The 27,190-nt window shown below is 43.8% G+C and overlaps 1 protein-coding gene across 4 annotated transcripts in view; it reads left to right on the top strand.

Moving 5' to 3' along the window:
- Positions 1-27,190, top strand: part of LOC131191894 (protein SSUH2 homolog) — a 53,394-nt gene that overhangs the window by 21,427 nt on the left and 4,777 nt on the right. For all 4 annotated transcript variants that reach the window (XM_058170500.1, XM_058170501.1, XM_058170502.1 and 1 more), the window contains 6 exons: positions 8,512-8,572; positions 9,740-9,864; positions 12,113-12,175; positions 15,617-15,699; positions 25,650-25,742; positions 26,970-27,075. In XM_058170500.1, coding sequence (XP_058026483.1) covers positions 8,512-8,572; positions 9,740-9,864; positions 12,113-12,175; positions 15,617-15,699; positions 25,650-25,742; positions 26,970-27,075 — 531 coding nt within the window. The remainder of the gene's footprint in view (positions 1-8,511; positions 8,573-9,739; positions 9,865-12,112; positions 12,176-15,616; positions 15,700-25,649; positions 25,743-26,969; positions 27,076-27,190) is intronic.

Here is a 27,190-nt window from a genome sequence, read left to right as displayed (position 1 = left end):
TCTTCTCAATTTCATTAATCACCACATCATAATTAAGTTTTTTCAATTCTTTAACCTTGAGTGAAAGCACTATACCCAAATATTTCAATGTATTTTTAATCCTTATCCCAAATTGCTCTTGCATATTCTCACACTCATTACCATTACTATCCATCAATAATTCTGACTTTGACCAATTTACTTTCAGACCTGTCATTTCCTCAAATTCTTTCAAATGCTTATATATCTTTTTCAGGTCTTTCTCTACATTTTTCAAAATAATTAAAGTATCATCCGCATACAAATTTATCTTATACCCCTTATATCCTTCTAATTCTTCATCTTTTTCTATCATTTTTGTCAAAATTTCCATAGCCAATAAAAATAATGTTGGGGACAAGGGACATCCTTGTCTCGTACCTGCTTCTAATTTTATCTCTTCAGTTAATATTCCATTCACCTTCACTCTTGCACTGCTTTTTTGATACAATTTTGAAATAACATGTATAAACTTATTACCAAAGCCTAAAGCCTCCACAATTACTTTAATAGTTTCCCATTGTACGGAATCAAAAGCTTTAAAAATATCCAATGATACTATACCAATTTTATCACCGTTATGTTCAGCTACATCTATAATATTTAATACTCTTCTAACAATATCACTCATGTATCTACCCTTCACGAAACCTACTTGGTTGTAACTTATATATCTATCTATAAATCTATTTAATCTATTACTTATAATAGCAGTAAATATCTTTGCATCCTGATTAATTAAAGAAATGGGCCGATAGGACTCAATCCTTTCTAAATCTTTATCTGGCTTAGGAATTAGGGATATCACCGTTCTATTCCATGACGAAGGTACTTCTCCACCATGTAATATTCCGTTAAATAATTTTTGCAATCTTGGTATTATTAATTCTTTAAATTCTTTATAGAACTCAGCAGGTAATCCATCCTCACCTGGAGCTTTCCCTAATTTTATTTTTTGTATAATTCCATTAATCTCATCTTGTGTTATATCTTCTTCCATCAATTCTTTATGTGTTTGATCAATTTTCACCACATATTTTTCTAAATAACTTTGCAATTTTCCCCGATTAACTGGTTTCTTTGAATATAGATTCTGAAAAAAATTTCTAACCACTTCACATTTCTCTAATTTTTTATAACATCTTATACCTCTGTCATCTATCAAAACTCCAATTTCTCTCTTCTCTCTTTTATTTTTCGCCATCTTTGCCAATAACTTAGAATTTCTGTTACTAAATTCAAAAAAATTCCTATTTAAATATCTCAAATTTCTTTTTACCAACTCTGTATCCTCTTCTATCATTTTATTTCTTAACATATTAAGCTCCTGAAGAATTTTTTTTCTTTAGTAAGCAAAAATTGATTTTCCAATTCTTTAATCTGATTTTTATCTCTTTCCATTTTAATTTTATAATTTTTATATTTCCTACTTGATAATTTAATACTCTCCCCTCTAAACACCGCTTTCATCAGGTAATTTTGGATGAGGATGGAAGATATGTAATAATTGTTGGAAATCTTAATGAGGAAAAAGTGACACTTGTTAATTTATATTTACCGAATGAAAAACAAAGAGAATTTCTTGAAAAAATAACAAAAATTTTGGAGAAGGAAAGTGTAGGGAAAGTAATTGTGGCTGGGGATTTTAATTTAATCAGAGATAAAATAGATAGTACTAACCCCACCCGCTGTGGAGGAGCAAATAAAATGGGGATTTTAAATAAGTGGATGCTTCGAAACGGTGTGGTGGATGTGTGGAGAGAGGTCAAAGGAATTGAAAGAGTATATACTTTTTTCTCTAAGATATATAATACATATTCTAGAATTGATTATATTTTTCTTTCCAAAGATTTGCTGAATAATGTGGATAAGGTAGATGTGGGAATTTTTAAAGATTCTGATCATGCAGAAGTTATGGTGGATTTAGATTTTAATTTTGAGAAAAAAAGAAGCTATTGGAGATATGAGGAGAAACTGTATAAAAATGAAAAGGATAAAAAATGGATACTTAAAAAATTGGAGGAAAGTTGGAGATTAAATGATAACGGGGAGGTTAAATTTGAAATTGTTTGGGATGCTTGCTGGCACTTTGTAACTCTAGCTCAACTTTGGATAAATTATACTTACGACTTTATACTATAGAATACAATTTTTATTTTGTGGATTCTGATCGGTGGGTTGAATTTGAAGTCAGTGGCTGTGGGCCACATTCACCCTAAATGGTAACAGTCACAACAATAATAACAAACCATAATTCTAGACCAGGGGTGTCCAAAGTTTTTTGAGTGAGGGCCAAATACAGAAAAATAAGCAAAGGCCCGGGCCACGGGGGGGGGGGGGGGCTAAAAAATTTTGTGCCAGTTCTGTGGGCGTGGCTTATTTTGGGGTGTGGCTTGGTGGTCATGTGACTGGTGGGCGTGGCTAACTCCTCATGTGACTGAGTGGATGTGGCTATGGGCATAGAAACCTAAATACATAGAGACCTAAATACTGACAGCGGCTACCAGTAATCCTCGGCTTGCAACCACTCATTTAGCGACCAATACAACAGCACTGAAAAAAGTGACTTACCACCAGTCTTTGCATTTATGACCCTCGCAGCATCCCCAGTTACATCAAAAGTCAAGCTTTTGGCAACCAGCATGTATTTACTGGGGATTTTCCGCCGTCCGTCGCGAACTCTCTTCCCACTGAGGGAGACACAGCAGCCAATGGAGGGACTCCGGGGAGGCCCAGGCGAGGCCCGCACCGCTTCCTCACAGCCACTCAGGTGTGCCACGCGGCTCCCACCCAGGCCAGAAAGGGACGGGGCTAACTAGGGGGCGAGAGTGGGCGGGCACCGGCCCCTCCTCCGAACGCCGAGTGGCGGCGCGGCGCGGAGCGGCAGGCGCGGCAGCCAATGGGAGCGGGCGAGCTCGGCCGCGTCACGGGCCGGCACACGGGCCCGCGGCTGAGGTAAAGCGGAGCGTGTGGCAGGGTGCCGCGGCGGCTGCTTCGGCGGCGCATGGAGGCGATGCCTTGCTGCGACCGGCGCGTGGTGGGCCCGGCGGGGGCAGAGGCCGGGATGCCGGCGAGCGGCGAGGGCGGGCCTCGGCAGCTGCGCCGCCGACCCGGCCGGGCAGCGGTGACAGCCTGAGCCCGGACAGCAGCAGCAGCAGCGCCGACGGCAGCCGATGCTGCTGCGCTGGCGGGAAAGGCTGCTGTGCGGGCGACGGGGGCGCCGAGGAGGCCACGGCCACGTCGGCGACGGCGACGCGTCACGACTGGCCGGGATCGGCGGCGGCCCAGCTCAAACTCCTGCCCATGAACGACCAGATCCGGGAGCTGCAGACCATCATCCGTGACAAGTAAGCGCCCCCTGAGCGCGTGCAGAGCGCCGCGCCCAGAGAGGATCCCGCGCGGGGCTGGGAAGCAGAGCGCCTCGCCCGCCTGGCTTCCGGGGCTGCAGCCCCGCGTGGGGATGATGGGCGTCGCCGCCCGCCCGCCTCTTCCTCTGGTGGGCCGGGCTGGAGCCATGGGCGTCCTGGGCGCCCCCTACAGCCCAGTGGCGGAATGGCCGGCCCGCAGCCCCGGGTGGGCGGGGATCGCCTCAGCGGAGCCACTCCGCATCTGCAACCGGGCGAGCGGCGGCTTCCTTGGGGGCCAGGACGGGGGCCGCACCCCACTGTCCACCGAGAATTTGCTGCGGGCCAATAAAAACTGACCCGCGGGCCGCAGTTGGCCCGCGGGCCGTAGTTTGGACACCCCTGTTCTAGACAATCTTGTCAGCAGCTGTGGGGCCATAATTAATACTTTCTTGTGCTAAAATGCTTGGAAATTTGGCATCTACACAAATCAACCACCAAAAGACACACCCAGATACATTCCTTTTACATATTTTACGGCTGACCTTCTTGCCCTGCGAGACGCCCCTCTCTCGCGGGTTTGGCCCTCCATACTATCGAGGGCCCACCTTGAGGACGGGCTTTGGAGCCCCGAGAGGTGGCATGCTAAAAATAGGAGGCTTAGGGGCTTTTTAATTAGTTGTTTTAAGAAATTTTTTAAGGGGAGTTTTAATGGGGATTTTAAGGGTTGGGGGAGGATTCGACGGGTAGGGGAGAGAACCCGTCGGGGAGGGGGGGTGGGAGGGTTACGGCGGGTATTGGGAGTAGCCCGCCGGGTGGGGAGCCAGTCCTTGCGCGCTCGTGGCGGTTTAGTAATGGGTTCGGAGGTTATAGGGGGGGATTACGTTCCTTTTGGTGAGGGTGGTTCCATTTGCACGGTAAGTGGGAGGGGCAGATATGGCGGAAGGGGGGGACCGCATCGTTCTGGGGGGGGGGCGGCTCGGTGTCTGCGGGCGATCGGGCGCCCGATCCCCTCCTTCTCCGTTCCCGGATGGTCAAGACCCTCAGAGCCTGGGCCTTCGTCTGATGTTATGCAACGCACGGTCCGTGGCCAATAAGGCCCCCCTAATACATGATCAGATTCAGGGGGGTGCCGCGGATATTATAGGCGTTACGGAGACCTGGTTGGGCACTGAAGGGGGCGTGCCCCTGGTCGAGATGTGCCCACCGGGTTTCCGTGCATTCCATCAGCCGAGGGCCCAGGGTAGGGGTGGCGGGGTGGCGGTTGTTATTAAAGAGAGTCTAGAGCCGAGGGAGACCACTGTACCTCAGATTGCCGGGTGTGAATCCCTCTTTGTGAGGTGGGGTCATAGGTGTCAGATGGGCTTGCTGGTCACGTACCTGGCTCCTTGCTGCGTGACAGCCGCCCTGCCCGAGCTCCTGGAGGTGCTGGCTGGGGTGGCAGTTGAGACCCCCAGACTTTTAGTCATGGGGGACTTTAACTTGCCATCTTCCGGCTCGTCATCGACGGCAGCTCGGGAGTTCATGGCTTCCATGACGGCCTTGGACCTGACCCAAGTAGTTGATGGCCCTACTCACATTGGGGGTGGCACTCTGGACCTGATTTTTGTCTCTGGTCAGTGGTTGAGAGATCTGGACTTAAAGGAAATAGTCATTGAACCTTTGTCATGGTCAGATCACTCTCTTCTTCGCCTGGACTTTCTAACCGTCATTCACCACCGCAGGGAGACGGAGCCGTCGTTGGTTCCGTCCCAGGCGCCTGATGGACCGGATGGGTTCGGACGGAGCTTGGGCCATTTCCTGAGGGTCTGGCTCACGGCTCGGTTGAGGAACTTGTTGCGGCCTGGGAACGGGCCGCGGCGGGGGCCTTAGACCGTGTCGTGCCTTTGCGGCCTCTGACCCGGCGCAGGTCCCAACCGGCTCCTTGGTTCTCCGAGGAGCTGAGGGGATGAAGCGCGGAGAAGACGCCTAGAGAGTTCCTGGAGGTCTAGCCGTTCGAAGCTGATCGACACTAGTGAAGTCCTATACTAGGACTTACCTAGTGGCATTGAGGAAGCGAGGCGTAGCTACGCCTCCTCCCTCATTGCATCGGCAGATAACCGCCCAGCCGCCCTGTTTCGGGTGACTCGCTCCCTCCTACACCAGGGGGAGCGGGATGACCCGTTGCAGGGACGTGCTGAGGAGTTTAACGGTTATCTATACGATAAAATCGTTCAGCTTCGGGATGGTCTGGACCAAGATTGCGGTGACGCGGGTGAGATGTTCGAGGGTGGTCTTGGCGATATTGTCTGGGATGAGTTTGACCCTGTGGCTCCCGAGGACATGGACAGGTTGTTGGGTAGGCTGAATGCCACCACGTGTTTACTGGACCCGTGCCCCTCCTGGCTGGTGCTGGCCACTCGGGAGGTGACACGAGGCTGGCTCCAGGCGATTACGATCGCTTCTTTGGTGGAGGGCGTCTTCCCGGCCGCCTTGAAAGAGGCGGTGGTGAGGCCCCTCCTTAAGAAGCCTTCCCTGGACCCGGCTGTTTTAGGTAATTATCGTCCGGTCTCCAACCCTCGCTTCGCGGCGAAGGGTGTAGAGAGGATGGTGGCATATCAGTTTCCCTTACACCTGGATGAAACTGTCTATCTAGACCCGTTCCAGTCCGGTTTCCGGCCCGGTTACAGCACGGAGACGGCTTTGGTCGCGTTGGTGGATGATCTCTGGAGGGCCAGGGATAGGGGTTGTTCCTCTGCCCTGGTCCTATTAGACCTCTCAGCGGCTTTCGATACCATCGACCATGGTATCCTGCTGCGCCGGTTGGAGGGATTGGGAGTGGGAGGCACCGTTTATCGGTGGTTCTCCTCCTATCTCTCCGACCGGTCGCAGTCGGTGTTGACAGGGGGGCAGAGGTCGGCCCCGGGGCGCCTCACTTGTGGGGTGCCGCAGGGGGCGATCCTCCCCCCTACTGTTTAACATCTACATGAAGCCGCTGGGTGAGATCATCAGTGGTTTCGGTGTGAAGTACCAGCTGTATGCGGATGACACCCAGCTGTACTTCTCTACACCGGACCACCCCAACGAAGCCGTCGAAGTGCTGTCCCGGTGTCTGGAGGCCGTACGGGTCTGGATGGGGAGAAACAGGCTCAAGCTCAATCCCGCCAAGACAGAGTGGCTGTGGATGCCGGCATCCCGGTACAGTCAGCTAAATCCGCAGCTGACCATCGGTGGCGAGTCAGTGGCCCCGATGGAGAGGGTTCGCAACTTAGGCGTCCTCCTGGATGAACGGCTGTCTCTAGAAGATCATTTGACGGCCGTCTCCAGGAGAGCGTTTTACCAGGTTCGCCTGGTACGCCAGTTGCGCCCCTTTCTGGACCGGGATGCCCTATGCACGGTCACCCACGCACTCGTGACGTCTCGCCTGGATTACTGCAATGCTCTCTACATGGGGCTCCCCTTGAAGGGCATCCGGAGGCTACAGTTAGTCCAGAATGCGGCTGCGCGGGTGATAGACGGAGCCCCTCGTGGCTCCCGCATGACACCCATCCTGCGCAGACTGCACTGGCTACCTGTGGCCTTCCGGGTGCGCTTCAAGGTTCTGGTGACCACCTTTAAAGCGCTCCATGGCATTGGGCCGGGTTATTTACGGGACCGCCTACTGCTACCGAATACCTCTCACCGACCCGTGCGCTCTCATAGAGAGGGTCTCCTCAGGGTGCCGTCAGCGAGGCAATGTCGTCTGGCGACGCCCAGGGGAAGGGCCTTCTCTGTGGGGGCTCCCACCCTCTGGAACGAACTACCCCCCGGACTTCGTCAGCTTTCGGACCTCCGGACCTTCCGCCGCGGGCTTAAAACATACCTATTTAATTGTGCAGGACTGAGCTAGATTTTAAATTTATGGGTTTTAATTGGGTTCTGTTTTTATATTTTAATAACGGGCTTTAGAATAAGTTTTTTAATTGTTTTTATATTGTATTTGTGTTATGTATTTTTAAGTGCCTGTAAACCGCCCTGAGTCCTTCGGGAGATAGGGCGGTATATAAATATGATTAATAAATAAATAAATAAATAAATAAATAAATATTATGTTAAAGATACAATCAAAAGTCAGGGAAGGAAACAAACAGCCTAGAACAGCTCACCAGCAACCAAGCACAGATAAAGAGGAAACCACACTAAGAAAACAGAAGAAACAATACTCTAGCTCACAAGGCAAGCTCTTGCCCATGTTTCCTTGGAAAATAAGACACTCGGCTTATTTTTTGGGGTGGGTGGGGGTCTTACTGTTTTTCCATGTACAGGAGGCCCACTTCTGCTTGCTTGTGGGGGGGGGGCAGGAGCCATATGGTATGTGAATGCTGCTGCCACGAGGCAGGGGAGAGGGGAGCTGCCCACATGCCCTGCACTGGCTCACCTTAGGGCCCACACAGCCAAGCCATCCATGCTCCAACCCCGTCTCACCTCATGGCCACAGCACTGGTGCGCCACTCAGCCTTCTGCTCTATTGCAGCTGCAAGCCAGCAGAAGTGGGCCAGTGGCCACGTGGGCTCCTGCTGCTCATGGCTACCGGTGCTGCTGCTGGGAGGCAGATTGGGGCATGGATGGCCTGGCTGCGGGGGCCTGAGGTAAGTCAGTGCAGGGTGTGTGAGGTAGCTACACTCCCTCTTATCTCACCTCTGGCTGCGCCATCGCAAGCAACCAGATGGAATAGCCAGCTAGCTGCGCAGCCTCTTATATAGGGCTTATTTTGGGGGTAAGGCTTATATTAGATGCACGTATAAAACATGCCAAGGCTTATTTTTGGGGAAAGGGTTATATGTAAACAAACAGCAAAACCTGCCCTTCCTTACACTGATGATATTACCTAGCCTTGTAATGAAACGTCTGTGAGCTAACAAGCACCAAGAAACCAGCACCATTAGCTTCTAATATCCTAGTTATATAAACTAAGCAGAATAAAACTTTAGTTAAAGCAATCTTAACTCAGAATTTTAAACTAGCAGTTTTGATCATTGTGATAAGTTGTTTCTTTATTATATATAAAGATATTGGTCTTCTCTGCACTGTATGGCTGCCTTTAATAATATTTCTTAGAGATTTCTGTTAATCTGCTATTTTTTGAGACTAAGCTGTAGTTTTTATATTTATTGATATATATTTTTTTCAGTATTACTTGGAGACTTTCACTGAATCAAGGTCTTCATTATGGAAAACCATACCATATAGAGGTAAGTGTTGCTATGCTATAGTAGAACTTTGATTTTGCTGCTCCAGTATATTGTAGCTTTGTCTTCAAATGTATTCCTCCTGATGGTTATTGCGGAAATCATAGGGATGGTATTGGATTGTATTAAGCTTCATATGGGATTCAAATTCCATACTGGAGACATGTTGCTTTGCCCATCATCAATTTTCATTGTGTCATCTCACATTCAATTTTGTTCTAATAGACCCATTTATACATTCTTTTTTTAGTAGCAGCAATGTGGGCAGTGGAGACACGCTATAAGTTACGTGTGTGAGGATAGTTTCTGTATCCATGGAGTGTTCTGTATTCCAGGGCCTTATGGTTGATTCAGTACACTGGGAAACCATGGCTATAAAAGAGTCTTTTACCTCAGTTTGAAGAGGATATGAGGATAACAAAACCATAGGATGAAGCTAATATACTTGTCCTCACTTTCAAACTTTAGTAGTTAACTTCTGCCAAGAGAAAGGATGATGGATATGGCTTTACAGCACCAGTTCAAGATTAATGCGAGTTTAGGAAATTAATGATCTATTTACACCACTACAAGAATTTATTAATCTGGACACGGTAATGCATTTTGTAATTTATGCAGCAAAAGTGCTGCTTAAGAATTCCACTAGTATAATGAACTGTATAATTTGTTGAGTTCCTTGGAAGGGAGATTTTTTTTTTAATACTTAAATATTAACTCACTTATATAGGTAGGATGAAATATATGAACTGCATGACATTCAGGCTTTATCTGCTTTCTGAGAAAAATGGGCTCCTTTTTGCTATTATTCCCATTTTATATCCTGCCTTTCAGACCTAAGGAACTATTTTAAGAAAAAAAAAAACACAGCAAAAAAAGGTGAGAATTTCAACTCTCAGAATTCGCTAACCAACATGATAGGTTTGGGAGTTGAAGTCCACAAATGGTGTCCAGGTTAAAGATGCAGTTATCTGGTTACCTAGTTGGGTAATGAAATGTTTGAAAGCGGACAACCAAGATCAGGGAGCACTAAGGATTCCATAGTTCATCCCCAAGTTACATATATTCCCTTCCGTTGAAATTAAATATGTATGTCCCAAGCTATGCTGTTGAAATGTTTGTGCCCAAGGTAGAATATTATAACATTGTCCAATCATCCTTGCCTTCGATCAGGAGAGCCTGTTGATTCTGCTATGTATGGTGCAGCTCCTTCTCCCTGGGACATGAGAGTAGAAGTTCCTGAAATATTCAAAGACAACATGATAAGAATTAAAGTGCCTCACACATCAACAGTAAAGGTACAGAAACCAAAAATAGGACACAGTCAGGACCTCCCTCCCTCCCTCTTTCTCTCTGTCTCCTCAGTACAATTCTGTTCTTTGCTTTACATTATTTATTCATTGGGACAATATAAACTGCATTGCATTATGTAGAGCTTGGTTTGGGAGGTGTTTAAGTGCACAGAATTGCAGCCTTAATTCTCAAGCTCCTGCTGCTTCTATGGGAGAAGGTCAATAGCGATCACCGACTTTGCACTCTAGTTCACACTAGATTAAAGTGGAACATTAATGGAGATTTCTTTGGAGCTGACTGAAGAGAGTATGGAGCATCTCTAAGCAAGCCTGTCCACCTTTCCTATGAGGAGCTTGGGATTTGTTTTGGGAGTGCTCAGGGTGCTTTAATAGCCATTTAATAGCTAAATGGCCAGCCCATTTTCTTTCTATCTTAGAAAAGAGTCAGGTGGTTAAAGTCATCAAAGTTCAGACATGCTTCGTATTAAACAAACCCCCGAGGGGAGAGATGTAGGAGACATGCTGTTTGTGGGAGATGCCAATAGGCACAGGTGGATGTGTTTGAGGCTTAAATACAAGCTTAGGTAACCACAGCATCCAAACTGCCTTGTTTTCTCCTCACTGTTAGATTGTGATAAGTAGTTAGGTTGTTAGATTGTTCCTCATCTGGATAGGATATGTGTCAGAAAGATGGATCACTGGTGACTTAAGGAATTAAACCAACTGGGATTGTTTTTTGAAGAAAATATTTTCTGGGAAAGCAAGCCTATTCTCTTGCATTTATAAGTGGGTAATATTTTATTTATAGAATTCTTAATATTTGGAATTTTTTGCTATTCAAAGAAAAACAAAAGGCACAGTAGAAAAATTCCCAAAAACCTTTGGAAACTGAGGGTGATAGTTATGAGATCCATTCAAGTAAATGATTCGTGTATACATTTAGAACATGAAAAACTAAATTTAGTACACCATTTCTTTTATTTGCTGGTACAGACCTTTGTCCAAAAATAGGGGACTATTGCTGTAGTTATAAGAATCATAATGTCAGGGTGCTTTCTTTAACTATAAAGAAATTACTACCAGTTCTGATTTTTATTTTTATTTTTATTTTGCTGTGGAAAGGATTTTCAAGAGGAAACTATGGAGTATGGACAGAGCATTGAAGAGGGACAGTGCTGTTTAGTATTAAGTATTAAAGCCAGGGCTATAAATGGCTATATAAACAATATATATATTGTTTATATAGCAGAAGCCAGACCGCAGCTGCAACATTAGCCATTTCAAAACCCTCCAATCCATACATGCAGCAGACTGACACCCACTATGAAGATGTAGCACCACCACAAAGCCAAACAACAGCTATGCAGCTCACCAGCTCAAATCCCCCTGCAACACAGACTAAATTGAGCACAACCAAGCCCCCACCCAAACAGGACACACCCCCAGCCAATCAGAGCACAAAAAAACCTCCATCCAATCAGAGCACAGCCAAGCTCCCACCCAATCAGTTCAAACCCCCAGTAGCAGTTAAAAGGAAGAAACAGCTGCGATCACACATTGCTCCCAGAAGCACGGCTGAAGCCTGAAGATGATGAATGAGACTTCGTCGAAGCGTTGCCAAGACATTTCCAATTTTACGGAGAAAACCCGAACAACCAAAGACCTACATACAAACACCGTGAAAACCTCAGAAAACAAATATAAATAAATATATATATATATATATATATATATAGGTCTTTGGTTGTTGGGTTTTCTCCGTGTAAAATTGGAAATGTCTTGGCAATGTTTGATGAAGTCTCATTCGTCATCTTCAGGCTTCAGCTGCTTCTGGGAGCAATGTGATCGCAGCTGTTTCACATTGCTCCCAGAAGCACGAAGCTGAAGCCTGAAGATGACGAATGAGACTTCGTCGAAACGTTGCCAAGACATTTCCAATTTTACACGGAGAAAACCCAACAACCAAAGACCTACATACAAACACCCGTGAAAACCTCAGAAAATATATATATATATATATATATATATATATATATATATATATATATATATATATATATATATATATATATATATATATATATATATATATATATATATATATATATATATATATATATATATATATTAATAATAATAATAATAATATAATATAACTTTCAGACACTGATTTTACATTTTTACATTTCTTGTCACAGCTGAGTCAGTCATAGTAAAAGTTAAAGGGTGCCTTTAACATTTTTTTTATTTGAAGGGATGTCCAATATGTGGCTGTTCTGGTAGACGACCCTGTACCCAGTGCCATTGCCTCACAAGGGTATGTACTCCTTATATATATATATATATATTCTCTTTATTGTTAGCTAATGAATGTTATTCAAAATAATGGATGTACTTCTAAGTACTTCTAAGTCAGAGACATGTCTTGCTTTGTGTGGAACAGTTTGTCCCGTGAAGAAAGTTTTTTTAAAAAAAAAAAAGATTAAAAAGTTAACATCCTCAGAGCTATAGTTTGCAAATAGGGTTGATATTCATATTGATATAAATTAAGAGCCGAGGTGGTGTAGTGGTTAGAGGGCAATACTGTGGACTACTTCAGCTGACTGTTAGCTGTAGTTCAACAGTTCAAATCTCACCGGCTCAAGGTTGACTCAGCCTTCCATCCTTCCGAGGTGGGTAAAATGAGGACCCACATTGTTGGGAGCAATATGCTAACTCTGCAAAACTGCTTAGAGAGAGCTATAAAAGCACTATGAAGCGGTATATAAGTCTAAGTGCTATTGCTATATTAATGGTAAAAAGCTAGCAGTAGTGCTGTTGATGGTTGAACTTTCTTTCTGTTAGAAGGTTGGAAAGCCTGCTAGCAGAAAGAAGTCTTATTGGGTCTCTGATGGGTCATTCATCCAGCCCTACCTACCATTATTTGAGGATATGTCCAGAGGTGGGTTTCAGCAGGTTCTGACCAATTCTGGAGAACCGGTAGTGGAAATTTTGAGTAGTTCGGAGAACCGGTAGTAAAAATTCTGACTGGCCCCGCCCGCATCTATTCTTTGCCTCCTGAGTCCCAGCTGATCGGGAGGAAATGGGGATTTTTCAGTAACTTTCCCCTGGAATGGAGAGGGAATGGAGATTTTACAGTATCCTTCCCCTGGAGTGGGTTGGGAATGGAGATTTTACAGTATTCTTCCCCTGCCATGCCCACCAAGCCACACCCACAGAACCGGTAGTAAAAAAATTTGAAACCCACTACCGGATATGTCCTCCCAACAAAGCCTCCCTCTCACTGATAATCTCCTGGGGAAGGAGACTGAAGCCTGTTCAAGGCATTCCAGCATGGAGAAAGGAGTGTTTTTCACAGAAAATGGAACAAACTCTCCCATTTGGAGAGTCCATGGTGTGTGGAGGAAGTTCCAGGTGAGCTGGTTAGAGTGAACATCTGCTTTATTACAAAGTTCTATCCCCTTTGTACAGTGATGTTTTGATTGTGAGGGAGATTGCAAACCCAGCTTCCATTGCCACATGGTATGGAAGTGTGTGACCTGGAGTGTGAGCCTCTGAAATTGACTGAAATTGTAATTGAAAAGACTGGGCTCTTATATTTCTAAAGCGCATAGGGCATGGAATTTCAAGTGAGCTCCTCCCATGCCCTTCTTTTTTAAAAAGAACATTCTACCATACGATTTATTTATTTATTTATTTATTTATTTATTTATTTATTTATTTATTTATTTATTTATTTATTTATTTATTTATTTATTTATTTATTTATTTATTTATTTATAATTTAATTTTTATAACGCCCTTCTCCTGAAGGACTCAGGGCAGTTTACAGCCATATTAAAAACACAGAACATACAAAGTATAAATAACAGATTAAAACAAATTTAAAAATGAAATCTGGCACAGAAATGGCTTCACCATGGAACCACATTTTGCTTCTTCTTCCCTTTGAGAAGATGGGAACTGTGATTTGCTGTAATTTGGCACACGGATTAGGAAAGTATTTCTCAGACTCCTCGGTTGACTACCTAGTGCTCACTAATAGGTTAACTGGTCAGCCAGCCATTTTGAGAAACAAGGTGAATGAACTCAAGAGCACCCCACAGTTGGATGTGTTTTTCACACACTCACCAAACCCCTTTCTTGAACTCCATCTGCAAGAAGACTTAGCAGTTTTATCTCAGCTGCACAAATCCAGGTGACCATTCTTTTGCAGTTCAGACTCTTTTAACTTTTTGCCATCTAGTGGTAATTACTTTAATAGATCCTTTGTGGAAAATCCCAAAAGTGCTCTTTCAAGAGGCAACTGTACTGTCCGGTTTTTCTTTGAAGACTTTCGCTTCTCATCCAAGAAGCTTCTTCAGCTCTGACTGGATGGTGGGGAATGGAAGGATTTATACTCCTTGCAGACAGCTGGTCATTTGCATTTTTTAAGCAAGTCGTTAAGCCCACCTGGAAGTTTATCTGTGTTATCAGGGTCACCTGAGTGGGGCAAGTGGGTGGAACTTGGAACTGTTGAGAGGACTGTATTGTAGACTCGAGATAGATGATGTCGTATCCCTCCCCCTCTTTTGAGAGAGGGCTGTTCAGTTTTGACATAGATGGCCTCTTTGACCCTTTTTTCTAAAAGCATGCAAATCAGTGGTGGGTTCTAACCATTTTTACCACTGGTTCGCATTGTGCACGCACTTTGCATGCTATCACCGCGCGCGAGCTCACTTTGCTTGCACACGGGCCAAACTTGCATTTTGTGCAAGCACATTGAGTAAAAAGCAGCTGAGGCATGGCAATCCACTTTTCCGCGCCTTACAGCTGAGTTAAAAACAAAAGAATAAAGGTAGGTATAGCGCAGGGGCGGGCAGGAGGGCCCAGCTGACATTAGGAGCAAATCAGTTCGCTCTGATATCAAGATTTCCCCTACCGGCTCCCCCGAACCGGGGAGAACTGGTAGCAACCCACCACTGATGCAAATGACCAGCTGTCTGCAAGGAGTATACATCCTTCCATTCCCCACCATCCACTCAGAGCTGAAGAACCTTCTTGGATGAGAAGCGAAACATCTTGAAAGAAAAACCAGAAAGTCCAGTTGTCTCTTGTAAAAGCATCTTTGGGACAACCATGAAATAAAAATAAACGATAGGAATTGGTAGCTTTTCCTGTAGTTGGCGATAGTCATATTTTAGTTAGAAGAAATGACCAATCACTGTTTTTTTTTTTACTGTCCTGCCAAGGAGCTGCCATGCAATCTTCTGGAGCGGCGCTTCTGGTTCCATTGCAAGCCATGATGCATGTTGTGTGCCTCCTGAAGACACAAAATTGCCATTAAACAATGGTTGTCACTGTTGTCAATAGCACCTGGCTGCACACTATGCTCACAGCTTTCAGTGTGAATTTATTTACAGAAAGAATGATGACAGTGATGGTTGGGCCTCTCTCTCCTTATTATCCGCAGTGCAGGGTATCTTATTTATTATTCTATCAACCATCGAGAGTGGAACTTTAAAGAGTGATGACAGTTTCCATGGGAGTAAGAATTTTTAGAGGAAAGGAATTTCATAATGAGGCATCTTCCTCATTACTCAGTGACTACTTTCACAATCCTGCCCAATCTTAAAGCCACTCCATATAAAGTGTTGTTGTTGTTGTTGTTGTTGTTTTAAAGAGGAGCACAGAGGTCTGCTTTTGACTAATGAAAAAAATTTGTCGGTGGAAATCCAGTTAATTTGATGCTCTTCCATTTGATGTCATATGTCAACAGAAGCAGTGCTGGGTCTGTAATGGAACAGGATCCCAGTTCACTAATCAGAAGTGTTCTTCTTGTTCCGGAGCAGGAACGACCATGTACGTGAGTTACTGTAGTTTTTTTAAATTTGCATTCTAGGCTTGAATGTGAGAAAATGATTGTACTGACTTCTGTTCTGTAAATCGCAGCTGGGTGATATACTGTCAATAATCTGATAATGGATTGTCCTACGTGATGCCAAACCTTTAAGCTAGACTGAGACTAGGAAACCAAGGTTATGATGCTAATTTTACTTTTATTATAAGGTTACAGCAGGGGGGAAAGGTTCTAGCAGGTTCTAACAGGTTCTGGAGAACCGGTAGCGGAAATTTTGAGTAGTTTGGAGAAATGGCAAATACCACCTCTGGCTGGCCCCAGAGTGGGGTGGGAATGGAGACTTTGCAATCTCCTTCCCCCAGGAGTGGGGAGGGAATGGAAATTTTGCAGTATCGTTCCCCTGCCATGCCCACCAGGCCACACCCACCAAGCCACACCATGACCACCAAGCCACACCCACAGAACCGGTAGTAAAAAAAAATGGATTTCACCACTGGGCTACAGCAACAAAATCATCTAAGTCTGAATATACCTCCCCCTTCCCTCCCTTTATTTTTGTGAGTCCTGTCTAAGATGCTTCCTTGAATGATGTTTCTGCCCTAGACTCAGATTTCTTTTTATCTGACTTTGGTTGTGGCTTTTCCTCATCTTCCTCAAATTACTTCTTTGGTTCATTACATATGCATGTGTTCAAATATTGGAAAAACATTTACATGGAGCTGTGGGGGTGCAGTGATTAGAATGCAGTATTGCAGGCTGACTCTGCCCATAGCCAGGAGTTCGATCCTGACTGGCTCGAGATTAACTCATCCTTTCATCCTTCCGAGGTCGGTAAAATGAGGATCCAGATTGTTGGGAGCAATGTGCTGACATTTGTAAACTGCTCGGAGTGCTATAAAGCCCTATTGAGTGGTATGTAAGTCTGAACGCTATTGCTATTGCTACATCATCATCATTCTAGTCATTGTCTAGACAGTGCCGGCTGGCGACACCCAGGGGAAGGGCCTTCTCTGTGGGGGCTCCCACCCTTTGGAACGAGCTTCCCCCAGGACTTCGCCAACTTCCCGACCTCCGAACCTTTCGCCGCGAGCTTAAGACACATCTATTTATTTGCGCAGGACTGGACTAGATTTTAAATTCAAATTGGTTTTAATGGGGATTTTATTATTTTATTATTATTTTAATTATTCGGCCAATTATAATAAGTTTTTTAATGGATGTTTTATTTGTATTTATATGTATGTTTTTATCTGGTTGTGAACCACCCTGAGTCCCTAGGGAGATAGGGCGGTATAAAAATATGAAAAATAAAAATAAAATAAAATAAATAAATTGTTTATCCAATGCTGGATGAAGGCCTCTTCCATGTTTCCCACCAATACGGTCTTGAGCTTTCTTTTGCCAACTGGACCCACAATACTTGCTGGTGTTGTCGATCCATCTTGTTGTTTTGTGGATGTAAATCAAGGTGGATTTCCTACTGCTACATACTGACTATTTTTGCTATGTGAGGCAACATATTACTTCATTTTGTGCAGCTGCCTCATCCCCAATCATTTATTTATTTATTTATTTGTCAATCATATATAAGATAACAGTACAAACATAGTTTGGATACATGAAAAGAGTAAGTAAAAAAAGAATATTAGGGACGGTAGGCATGCGGGTGCACTTATGCACGCCCCTTACAGACCTCTTAGGAAGCAGTCTGCTTTGGAGTGATGCCTCACTGAAAAATAAGACACTTGATCTTGGTGGGTCCAGTTGAAAGCCCAGAAATGGGCCACTTCACCTGGTTGCTTTGCTTCAGCAAAGCACTTGGGAACATATTATCTAGAACAGGGGTGTCAAACTCAAGGCCTGGGGACTGGATCCAACCCCTGGGGTGCTTAGATCTTGCTCACGGGGTCACCCTGGAAACAAAAAAGGACCAGCCCGCAGTGCCTCTGCCAGTGAAAACACAGCTTGGGAGGGCTGCATGCGGCCTCCCCCGAGCTCCATTTTTGCTGGCAGAAGATTTCAGGAGGCCTTCAGAGCCAAAAACAGAGCTCGGGAGCCTGTTTTTGCTGGCAGAGTGCTTGGGTCACCACAGGTGCCCCCGACATGACTGACGTCGAGCTGCCCCCCCCAGCCCCCCAATATCAAACACAACCCTGATATGGCCCTCAATGAAATTGAGTTTGACACCCCTGGTCTAGAAGGAGGGATTACATTGCTCTGTGCAACTGTAATGGAGAGGTCCCATCCGAAGCAATAAGTCCCTATGAGTCTTTGCATGGATCTCCTGAGTAAGTATGCGTGCAAAACAGATTATTTGTCACATCATTATGTGGACTTGAAGCAATAGACCAGGAGCTCCCTGGTTTCAGATCTCACTCTTAATTTGAACTTACTAAGACTGTAAATAGACTTTCGGTGCAAAATGAGAGGAAGCATGCTTTTAAATGTCCTTAGAGAAATGAGAAGACGTTTTAGGGAAACAGCATACGAAGGTGCAATAGAAATGCTAATGTTACTTTTGTTGAAAGAGCCAGAATCCAGAGCTAATCAAAATGTAGCTTGAAAAGCAGCCCTCATTTTGACATGCAGCTGTCTGAGAAACCAGAAAGAGAAAAATAAGTTTCTTTTGTTTTGCTCTGCATTTCAAAGAAATATTTAGTGGCTTTCAGAAGCTACACCGGCATGGAAATTGAATACATCTCAGGTAAATCGAGAAGAGATCCTTGCTTGGATTGTACATGTTCTCTAGTTCTGTTTGGGCTTTATAAACAAGTATGGAAGTCACCATGTGAGCTATGATGAGCAGCCCCACTTGTTCTTTAAAGTTGCACTGGAGTTGTCTTCATGAATATAATGCAGTTTTCTACAGCCAGGAGTCCTTGCGTGTCCTGTAGATTTGTCCAGTATGAAGGCTTATGGGTTTGTTGGGATCCTTAAAGTAAAGGTGTTTTTGCTCCCCCACCCCCACCCCACCTGATGACTTAGGGAGAGAAAAGTACAGCATCTGGACCAGAATCTATAAAGACAATAAATAAATGACATTATGGAATCGTATCATAGTTATAGTATTCGTTATATACCATTCCGATGTGGAACACAACTGGTGGAAAATACATTTGTGCAACATATAGGGAGATTTATTTATTAAAATTTATACGCCACTCATCTTCCTAGCCATAATGACTCTGGGCAGCTTACAGTGCAATAAAAATAGTAATATAAAGAAATATATAAACATAGGAACAATTAAAATTACAAGAACTTGCCTGGAGCGGGGATGGTGCTTTCTCTGTCACCTCCTAAAACTTCCCAAATGGGTCCCCATGCCAACTGGCAGAGTTAAGTCTTAAGCCCCCTTTGGAAACCAGATGCATGGGATTGGCTTGCACCTCCAGTGGCTAGATATTACAAAGGGTGGGGGCTAGGGGTGAAATGCTCCCAGTTTGGACCGGATCTGGCAGCGGGTGGTTTGGAGAACTGGTAGCAAAAATCCTTGCCCCCCGCCCCATGCCCAGTTGAGCCGTGCGATCATCAGGTTTTTTGTTTTTTTTTACTTTTAAAAGCATTTTTTCTTCGGCCAAAAAAATGCTTTTAAAAATTAAAAAAAAAGCCTCTGATGATTGTGCGGCTCAACTACGATCGTTAGAGGCTTTTAAAAGCAATTTTTCTACAACCTCTTCAGCCCAAGAGGTTGTAAAAAAATGCTTTTAAAAGACTCTGAAGATCCCAGCTGAGTTGCCTGATTGTCAGAGGCTTTTTTTTTCTTTCAAAGGTGAAAAAAATGCTTTTAAAAGAAAAAAAAGCCTGTGACGATCAAGCAACTCAGCTGGGATCATCAGAGCCTTTTATAAAGCATTTTTTACACTTCTTCAGCCAAAGAGTTTGTAGAAAAAATGCTTTTAAAAGTAAAAAAAAAAAGTTGGCCACACCCATCCAATCAAATTACCCCCCCCCCCCCAAGTCATGCCCACAGAACTGGTAGTAATAAATTTTACATTTCACCACTGGCTATGGGGACTATGGCAGAACCTACTCTTCTTCTAGATCCCCCAACTGCAATTCCTTGGCTGACAGGATTCACAGTAGGCCTCTTCAGTTGGAATGTGTTGGGTGGGTCAGTCCCAGTGTACAAGATAACCTGGCCTCATCCCATAATGGGCTTTAAAGGTGATAACCAATATTTTGAATTGGACCTAGAAGCAGATCTGCAAGCTGTGCAGCTTGAGTGACAATGGTGTTACATGTGATATCTCAGGCACCTCCGGAACTGTCTACACCACGGTATACTGAACCAGTTGTAGCTTCTGAATATTCTTGAAGGGTAGCCCCATATCTAGAGCACATTGCAGTAGTCCAGATAAGAGATGATCAGGTTTTGAGTGTTTAAGCGCAGGGCTTCACGATCCAGGAAATGGTGTAACTGGCGCACAACATGAAGTTGCACAAAGATTCTCCTAGCCAAGAGTGCCACCTGCACCTTGAACAGGAATTGTGAGTCTAAAAGAAACCCCAGATTGTGCAATGGATCTGTCTGGGGTAATGCAATCCCATCCAGAACTAAAGATGGTAAACCTCTGGATCCCAATACATGAAAGAAAGCTAGATAAAAGAAAGATATGAAACATCAGCCTTTAATTCAGAGACCTCTTATATTTTGGGGGTATGCCACAATGTGTGTGTTTATGTGTATGTGTGAAGAAAAAGGCTTTTTATGTAGCACATTACATTATTAACACAAACCAATGTGTGCTGTAGTGTTTGTGATGCTTAGTGTCCACTTATCTCCAGGTTCTTTTTTAAATTAGTAAAATTACATGAAATAGCCTAACATTGCATAATTTCTTAGTTCTCTTATGAAATATCGGCCAAAGTTAAATTGTTTTCAATTTGATTTAATTTTTCCACTTTATCATTGTTCGATACCTATGATGGTATAAAGTATCTCCCGCCCCCAAAATCTGCTAATTCCTGAGTTTCCCAGTTGGTAACAGTGATAGCAGTCCAAAATACCTGTCTGGAACAGAGTCAATATTTAGTTGCTTAACTAAAAGTTTTATTCTAACATCTACCAGATCCAGCAGATGGCACCATTACCCAGCAGAAAAACTGAACAAAAAGGGAGCTGTATTTATTTAGTTATTTCTGAATTCCTATAAATAATTTCTTCCCATAAAGGAAGAAATTGCTATTATTTTTAATATCTAAGCCATTGGAAAGGGGACGCGGTGGCTCAGGGGCTAGGACGTTGAGCTTGTTGATTGAAAGGTCAGCAGCTCAGCGGTTCGAATCCCTAATGCTGCCATGTAATGGGGTGAGCTCCTGTTACTTGTCCCAGCTTCTGCCAACCTAGAAGTTTCGAAAGCACGTAAAAATGCAAGTAGAAAAAATAGGGACCACCTTTGGTGGGAAGGTAACAGCGTTCCATGCGCCTTTGGCATTGAGTCATGCCGGCCACATGACCACAGAGACATCTTCGGACAGCGCTGGTTCTTTGGCTTTGAAACGGAGATGAGCACTGCCCCCTAGAGTCGGCAACAACTAGCACGTATGTGCGAGGGGAACCTTTACCTTTACCTTTTTAAGCCATTGGAAAAAAGAAGTCAGAAGGAACTTAGATATTTGTGAAATTATACCTTAGACATTTGAAAAACTTGTTTTGCAAATTCTGTTTATTTTTCCTGTATTTTGGAGACAGTCCATAGATTGTCTTGCTTTTGTATTATTTTATTACAGGCAATTTTTCCCCGCTTGTCTATCATTCATTTGGGAAACCCAAAAACCTCTAGGCTTTTGATTCATAAATAAAATTGCATATCAACCCATTTTATTCCATATAGCTGCTGGAATTCATTGTAATAAGTTTGTTGCTAGAATAGATGAAGAAATATTTTACTTTTATTATTATTGCACTTTTGATCCACCCAGATTACCAGAGTTCTCGGGATACATTACAAAGCCATATAAAATATTAAATACAATAAATAATATGAAACATTAAATAGTACTGGAAATGTATAATACAAATCGCCATCCCGTATTAATGTCGGTAGGTGCTTAACATCAAACACTCAGAAAATGTACTTTGAAGAGAAGAAAATAATCAGGAAACTTTAAGTTCAAAGACTGGAAGGTTTCTCTTCCAAGGGTTCAGGGCATTGACCAGGAAATTGATGTAAAGTCACTAATGTGGTATAACTTTGGACTAAAGGTAACCCTCCACTTACAACAGTTCATTTAGTGACTTTTCTAAGTTACAACAGCACTGAAAAAAAATGACTTACGACCATTTTTCACACTTAACCACCATTGCAGGATCTCCAGGGTCACATGATCAAAATTCAGTTGCTTGGCAACTGACTTATATTTATGACTGTTACAGTATCCCGGGGCCTTTTGAGACCTTCTGACAAGCAAACTCGATGGGGAAGCCCAATTCCCATAACAACCATCTTAACCAATTTAGCAACTGCAGTCGTTCACTTAACAACTGTGGCAAGAAAGGTCATAAAATGGGGCAAAATTAACAACTGTCTTGCTTAGCAACAGACATTTTGGGCTCAATTGTTGTAAGTTGAGGACCACCTGTACTCTCTCAGCTTGTGAGCATAAAATGAGGTGATACATATGTGATCATGAACGTATTTATGGTGAACGACCCTTGAATTCCCAGAGGAAAGTACATAAAAAGAAACAGTCTTTTAGCAAAATTAACTCTGGTTGGCTTTCTTGGCAAGACTACAGAAGGCCCCAGAGGAAAGGTAAGAAATAAATGTATTGATTGATGCAATCAATTATGTCCCTTTGTCCTATCCACACATGCCTGCACATTCCACATGTACATCTCAGCAACCCAATCTGTCCAGGGATCGTCTTCCTCTGTCTTGAAGATTTACGGCAGCCATCTTATAGCATTAGACCTTTTGCAGGTTGAACAGCCCAAGCTCAAAGCATCCTGGCTTTTCCCAAAGCTGCTAAGAAAATTTATTCAGCTTTTGGGATGGCGCCGCTTATTGAGTCATTTTGATGTAGTGCCATGTAGAATATTGTAGGCCATCTGAGAGAAGAGTATCCTGAGGAAAACATCCTGAAATTGAACAGGTGTATCCTTTTCCTGCTATTTGTGATGCATTTTTCTTTTTGAAATTTAAATGCAAAACAATTTGTTTTCCTCACAAGAATTATCTACAAGGTTCTTTAAAAGAAGCCTTTTTTGGTTCAGTGGCTCCTCTTAGAATCTAGAAATTAGGTGGGGGGGTGTCTGAAATTGGCAGGAAAAGATGGAAAGAGAAATTAACTTCCTGTAATGGCCTAGTTAAGTAAATTACTTTAGAAGAGGATGGGATGAAACTAGATCAAAAGCAATAAACTGAAGTTTATTTAAGGAAGTACTAGTGGGTTTTAAGCCAAGCTGTTAAGATTCAATTCAATTGAAACCTTTCTAGTCAAGGGGTTTTCCCTGCCGCCTTGAAAGAGGCGGTGGTGAGACCCCTCCTTAAGAAGCCCTCTTTGGACCCAGCTATTTTGGGTAATTATCGTCCAGTCTCCAACCTTCGCTTTGTTGCGAAGGTTGTAGAGAGTGCCGTGGCGCGACAGCTGCCCCAACACCTGGATGAAGATGTCTATCTAGACCCGTTCCAGTCCGGCTTCCGACCCGGATACAGCACGGAGACAGCTTTGGTCGCATTGGTGGATGATCTCTGGAGGGCCAGGGACAGGGGATATTCCTCTGCCCTGGTCCTATTAGACCTCTCAGCGGCGTTCGATACCATCGATCATGGTATCCTGCTGCGCCGGTTGGGGGGATTGGGAGTGGGAGGCACCGTATATCGGTGGTTCTCCTCCTATCTCTCTGACCGGTCGCAGACGGTGTTGACAGGGGGCAGAGGTCGACCGCGAGGGGCCTCACTTGTGGGGTCCCACAGGGTCGATTCTCTCGCCCTGCTGTTCAACATCTACATGAAGCCGTTGGGTGAGATCATCAGTGGTTTGGGGTGAGATACCAGCAGTACGCTGGCGACACTCAGCTGTACTTTTCCACCCCAGACCACCCCAATGAAGTTGTCAAGTGCTGTCCCGGTGTTTGGAAGCTGTACGGGTCTGGATGGGGAGAAACAGGCTCAAGCTTAATCCTCCAAGGCGGAGTGGCTGTGGATGCCGGCACCCCGATTCAGTCAGCTGCAGCCGCGGCTGGCTGTTGGAGGCGAGTTACTGGCCCCAAAGGATAGGGTGCGCAACTTGGGTGTCCTCCTGGATGATCGGCTGTCGTTTGAAGACCATTTGACGGCCGTCTCCAGGAGGGCCTTCCACCAGGTTCGCCTGGTTCGGCAGTTGCGCCCCTTCCTTGATCGGGATGCCTTATGCACAGTCACTCATGCGCTCGTTACCTCTCGCTTGGATTACTGTAATGCTCTCTACATGGGGCTCCCCTTGAAGTGCGCTTGGAGGCTTCAGTTAGTCCAGAATGCAGCTGCGCGGGTTATAGAGGGAGCTACGCATAGCTCCCATGTAACACCGCTCCTCGCAGACTGCACTGGCTGCCTGTGGCCTTCGGGTGCACTTTAAGGTGTTGGTTATGACCTTTAAATCGCTCCATGGCTTAGGACCTGGGTACTTACGGGACCGCCTGCTGTTACCACACGCCTCCCACCGACCCGTCGCTCCCATAGAGGGACTTCTCAGGGTGCCGTCCGCCAAACAATGTCGGCTGGCGGCCCCAGGAAGGGCCTTCTGTGGGGGCTCCCACTCTGGAACGAACTTCCCCCGGGTTTACGCCAAATACCCGACCTTCGGACATTTCGTCGCGAACTCAAGACTCATCTTTTTATCCGCGCAGGGCTGGCTTAAATTGGGATTTTAATGTTTAAATTTATTAATTTTAAACAGGGTTTTCTTAGTATGGTAAATTTTAATCATTGGGCTAATTTAAAATAAGTTTTTTAAATCGTATTTTAAACTTGTATATTGTATTGTCGGTTTTATTATGCCTGTACACCGCCCTGAGTCCTTCGGGAGAAGGGCGGTATAAAAATCAAATAAAATAAATAAATAAATAAATAAATAAATAAATAAGAGTACAACGTGTACAATGAGATTGGCTGAGCCTCCCTTCGTGCACCCCCACAACCCAATACAACTCACAGTGAAAGACAGTAAAAGAAAAAAAGAAAAAAAAATCCCTAACCCAGTGAATCCTACTAACAAACACACAATTGTACGGCATCATGTGAACCAGGGGTGAAATCCAGCAGGTTCTGACAGGTTCTGGAGAACCAGTAGTGGAAATTTTGAGCAGTTCGGAGAACTGGCAAATACCACCTCTGGCTGACCCCAGAGTGGGGTGGGAATGGAGATTTTGCAGTATCCCTCCCCTGCCATGCCCACCAAGCCACACCCACAGAACCGTTAGTAAAAAAAAATTGGATTTCACTACTGATGTGAACTTATTGCACATAGCACCGGCCCCGTAAGTCAATCGTACTGTGTTGTTGTAAAGTTATTTTCCATTCAGAAGCCTGACAGCCCACAGATAAAAGCTGTTCTTCAGCCTATTTGTTCAGCTCCCTATTCTTCTATATCTCCTTCCCGACAGCAGGAGAATAAAGAAGTGCTGACCAGGGTATGAGTCGTCTCTGAGGATTTTCCTCACTCTTCTGAGGCAGTGAGCCCTAGCTATGTCATCTAGTGGTATCAGGGGACAGCCCACAATGTTTTGTGCTGTGCTCACTACCCTCTGTAATACCTTTCTATCCGTGGCTGTCAAGCCAGCATACTGCACTTTAATGCACTGAGTGAAGACACTTTCTATTGTGGACCGGTAAAAAGTGGTCGTCAGTTGTTGTTCCAAGAACTTCAAAGATTCATTCTTGTTATATTTTTCCATCCTAACTGCTGCATGGATCATGCTGTTATTTCCACTCTCTCAAAATGTCTTCTTGTCTCATTTCCTTTATAGGTGCAATGCCTGTTCTGGTCTGGGGACAACTGCTTGTACTGACTGTGGAGGAACAGGAAAGTTGCTGACATACATTGAGCTGCAAGTTGAATGGCAAGTTCTGCCAGCCTATAGACTGAAGAACAGCCTTTCTCATTCTACCCTTTATTTCTCAACAGTGGCCCACAGATTTGTCTGGGTGTTTCCAAGTAGGAGACAGAGACATAACAGTCTCCTGCTGTTCTCCCTGTCCCTCTCCCTCACGTAACTGGTGTTTGGATCCACGCTGTTCCCAGGCCTGAAGTAACATGGAGACATCAAGTCTGTTTGCCTGTTCCTCCATCTATCCTGAAAATTTTTTTTAATCCACTTTCAGAGACATCCAATTTACAAGCCATATTTATGCAGTGGGTGGTTGCTGGGTTATTTATTGTGTTGGTTTCTGGGTTATTTATTTATATTTTACAAAGAGAAGAAAAAAGAGAAATATATAGGAATTACAAATTGTAGCCAAGATTTAGAAACATTTCTGTAGCAAAATGAAGTGAAATTAAAGGGAAAAAAACCATTCCATTGGATGAAACATCTCACTTTTATTCTCATATGACAACTAGGATAAAAAAAAAATAAAGATTGTTTCATAACAGTTGTAGGTTTTACCACTTTCAAAACCATTATATTACATTGAACTAGTGGTAAAATCAAACAATAGGTTAATTGTGAGATATCTTAGATTTCAAAATGTATATATCATAAGTAATCATAGTTAGAGGGTTACTTTATTCTAAGAGGACCCAAGTCTTGAATGTGACAGCAAGCTGTATAAAATTGTATCCCATGAACAATACTTAGGTTAGATTAAAACATAAGGCTTGTTTTTCATGTATGAAATTATTTCGGCTGTTGTTGAATACTCCCATAATTTAAGCTGTCGTTCCTTTAAGGAAGAATTTCATTGTGAACATGTGAAGTTTTTTGGAACCTGTACAAATGGAAGACCTCCGATTCATGTCAAAAATAGTTATAATGGTTACATCTTGAAAATTGGGCTTCGATCTTTTGTTGCTTAACTTGGCAGTATTAAATTTACAGTGCTGGCCTGTATTTCAGAGCCATCATTAGCCATTTTAGAAGCATTGCTGAGGTTTCACTTCATTTTATCTCTTTTTGACATAATACAACATAATCATGTGTCTGCCTCATTGTTGATCTATATTAGAGGCTTCAGCAAGCAATTGACCTTATTATTCTTGACACAGAGTTTTTCTGAATCTGATTTGCTGTGAAAATAGGGTATGCACCAGAGGTTTTCTTTGTAAATGGTGTTGTTTGCCTTTACAGGAAAAATAACATTTTTGAATACGTGGTGGATGAAAGAACTGGGTTTCCTACTAAACTCTTCAAAGCAGTTAAAGGGAAGAAGCTGTTTGTGGACGAGCAATACTTGGTAATGAAATATGTATGGTAGAAGCACAGGGTTTATACCCCATGGCAGGATTGAAAAAAGCAATTTGAATGCATGTATTTACATACTTATGCATGCCTGAATGTATAGGTGCATG

The sequence above is a fragment of the Ahaetulla prasina genome, chromosome 2 (assembly GCF_028640845.1).
Source record: "Ahaetulla prasina isolate Xishuangbanna chromosome 2, ASM2864084v1, whole genome shotgun sequence".
Classification (NCBI taxonomy): domain Eukaryota; kingdom Metazoa; phylum Chordata; class Lepidosauria; order Squamata; family Colubridae; genus Ahaetulla; species Ahaetulla prasina.
Note: the sequence above shows the minus strand (reverse complement) of the source record. Positions and strands in the feature narration are given on the sequence as shown.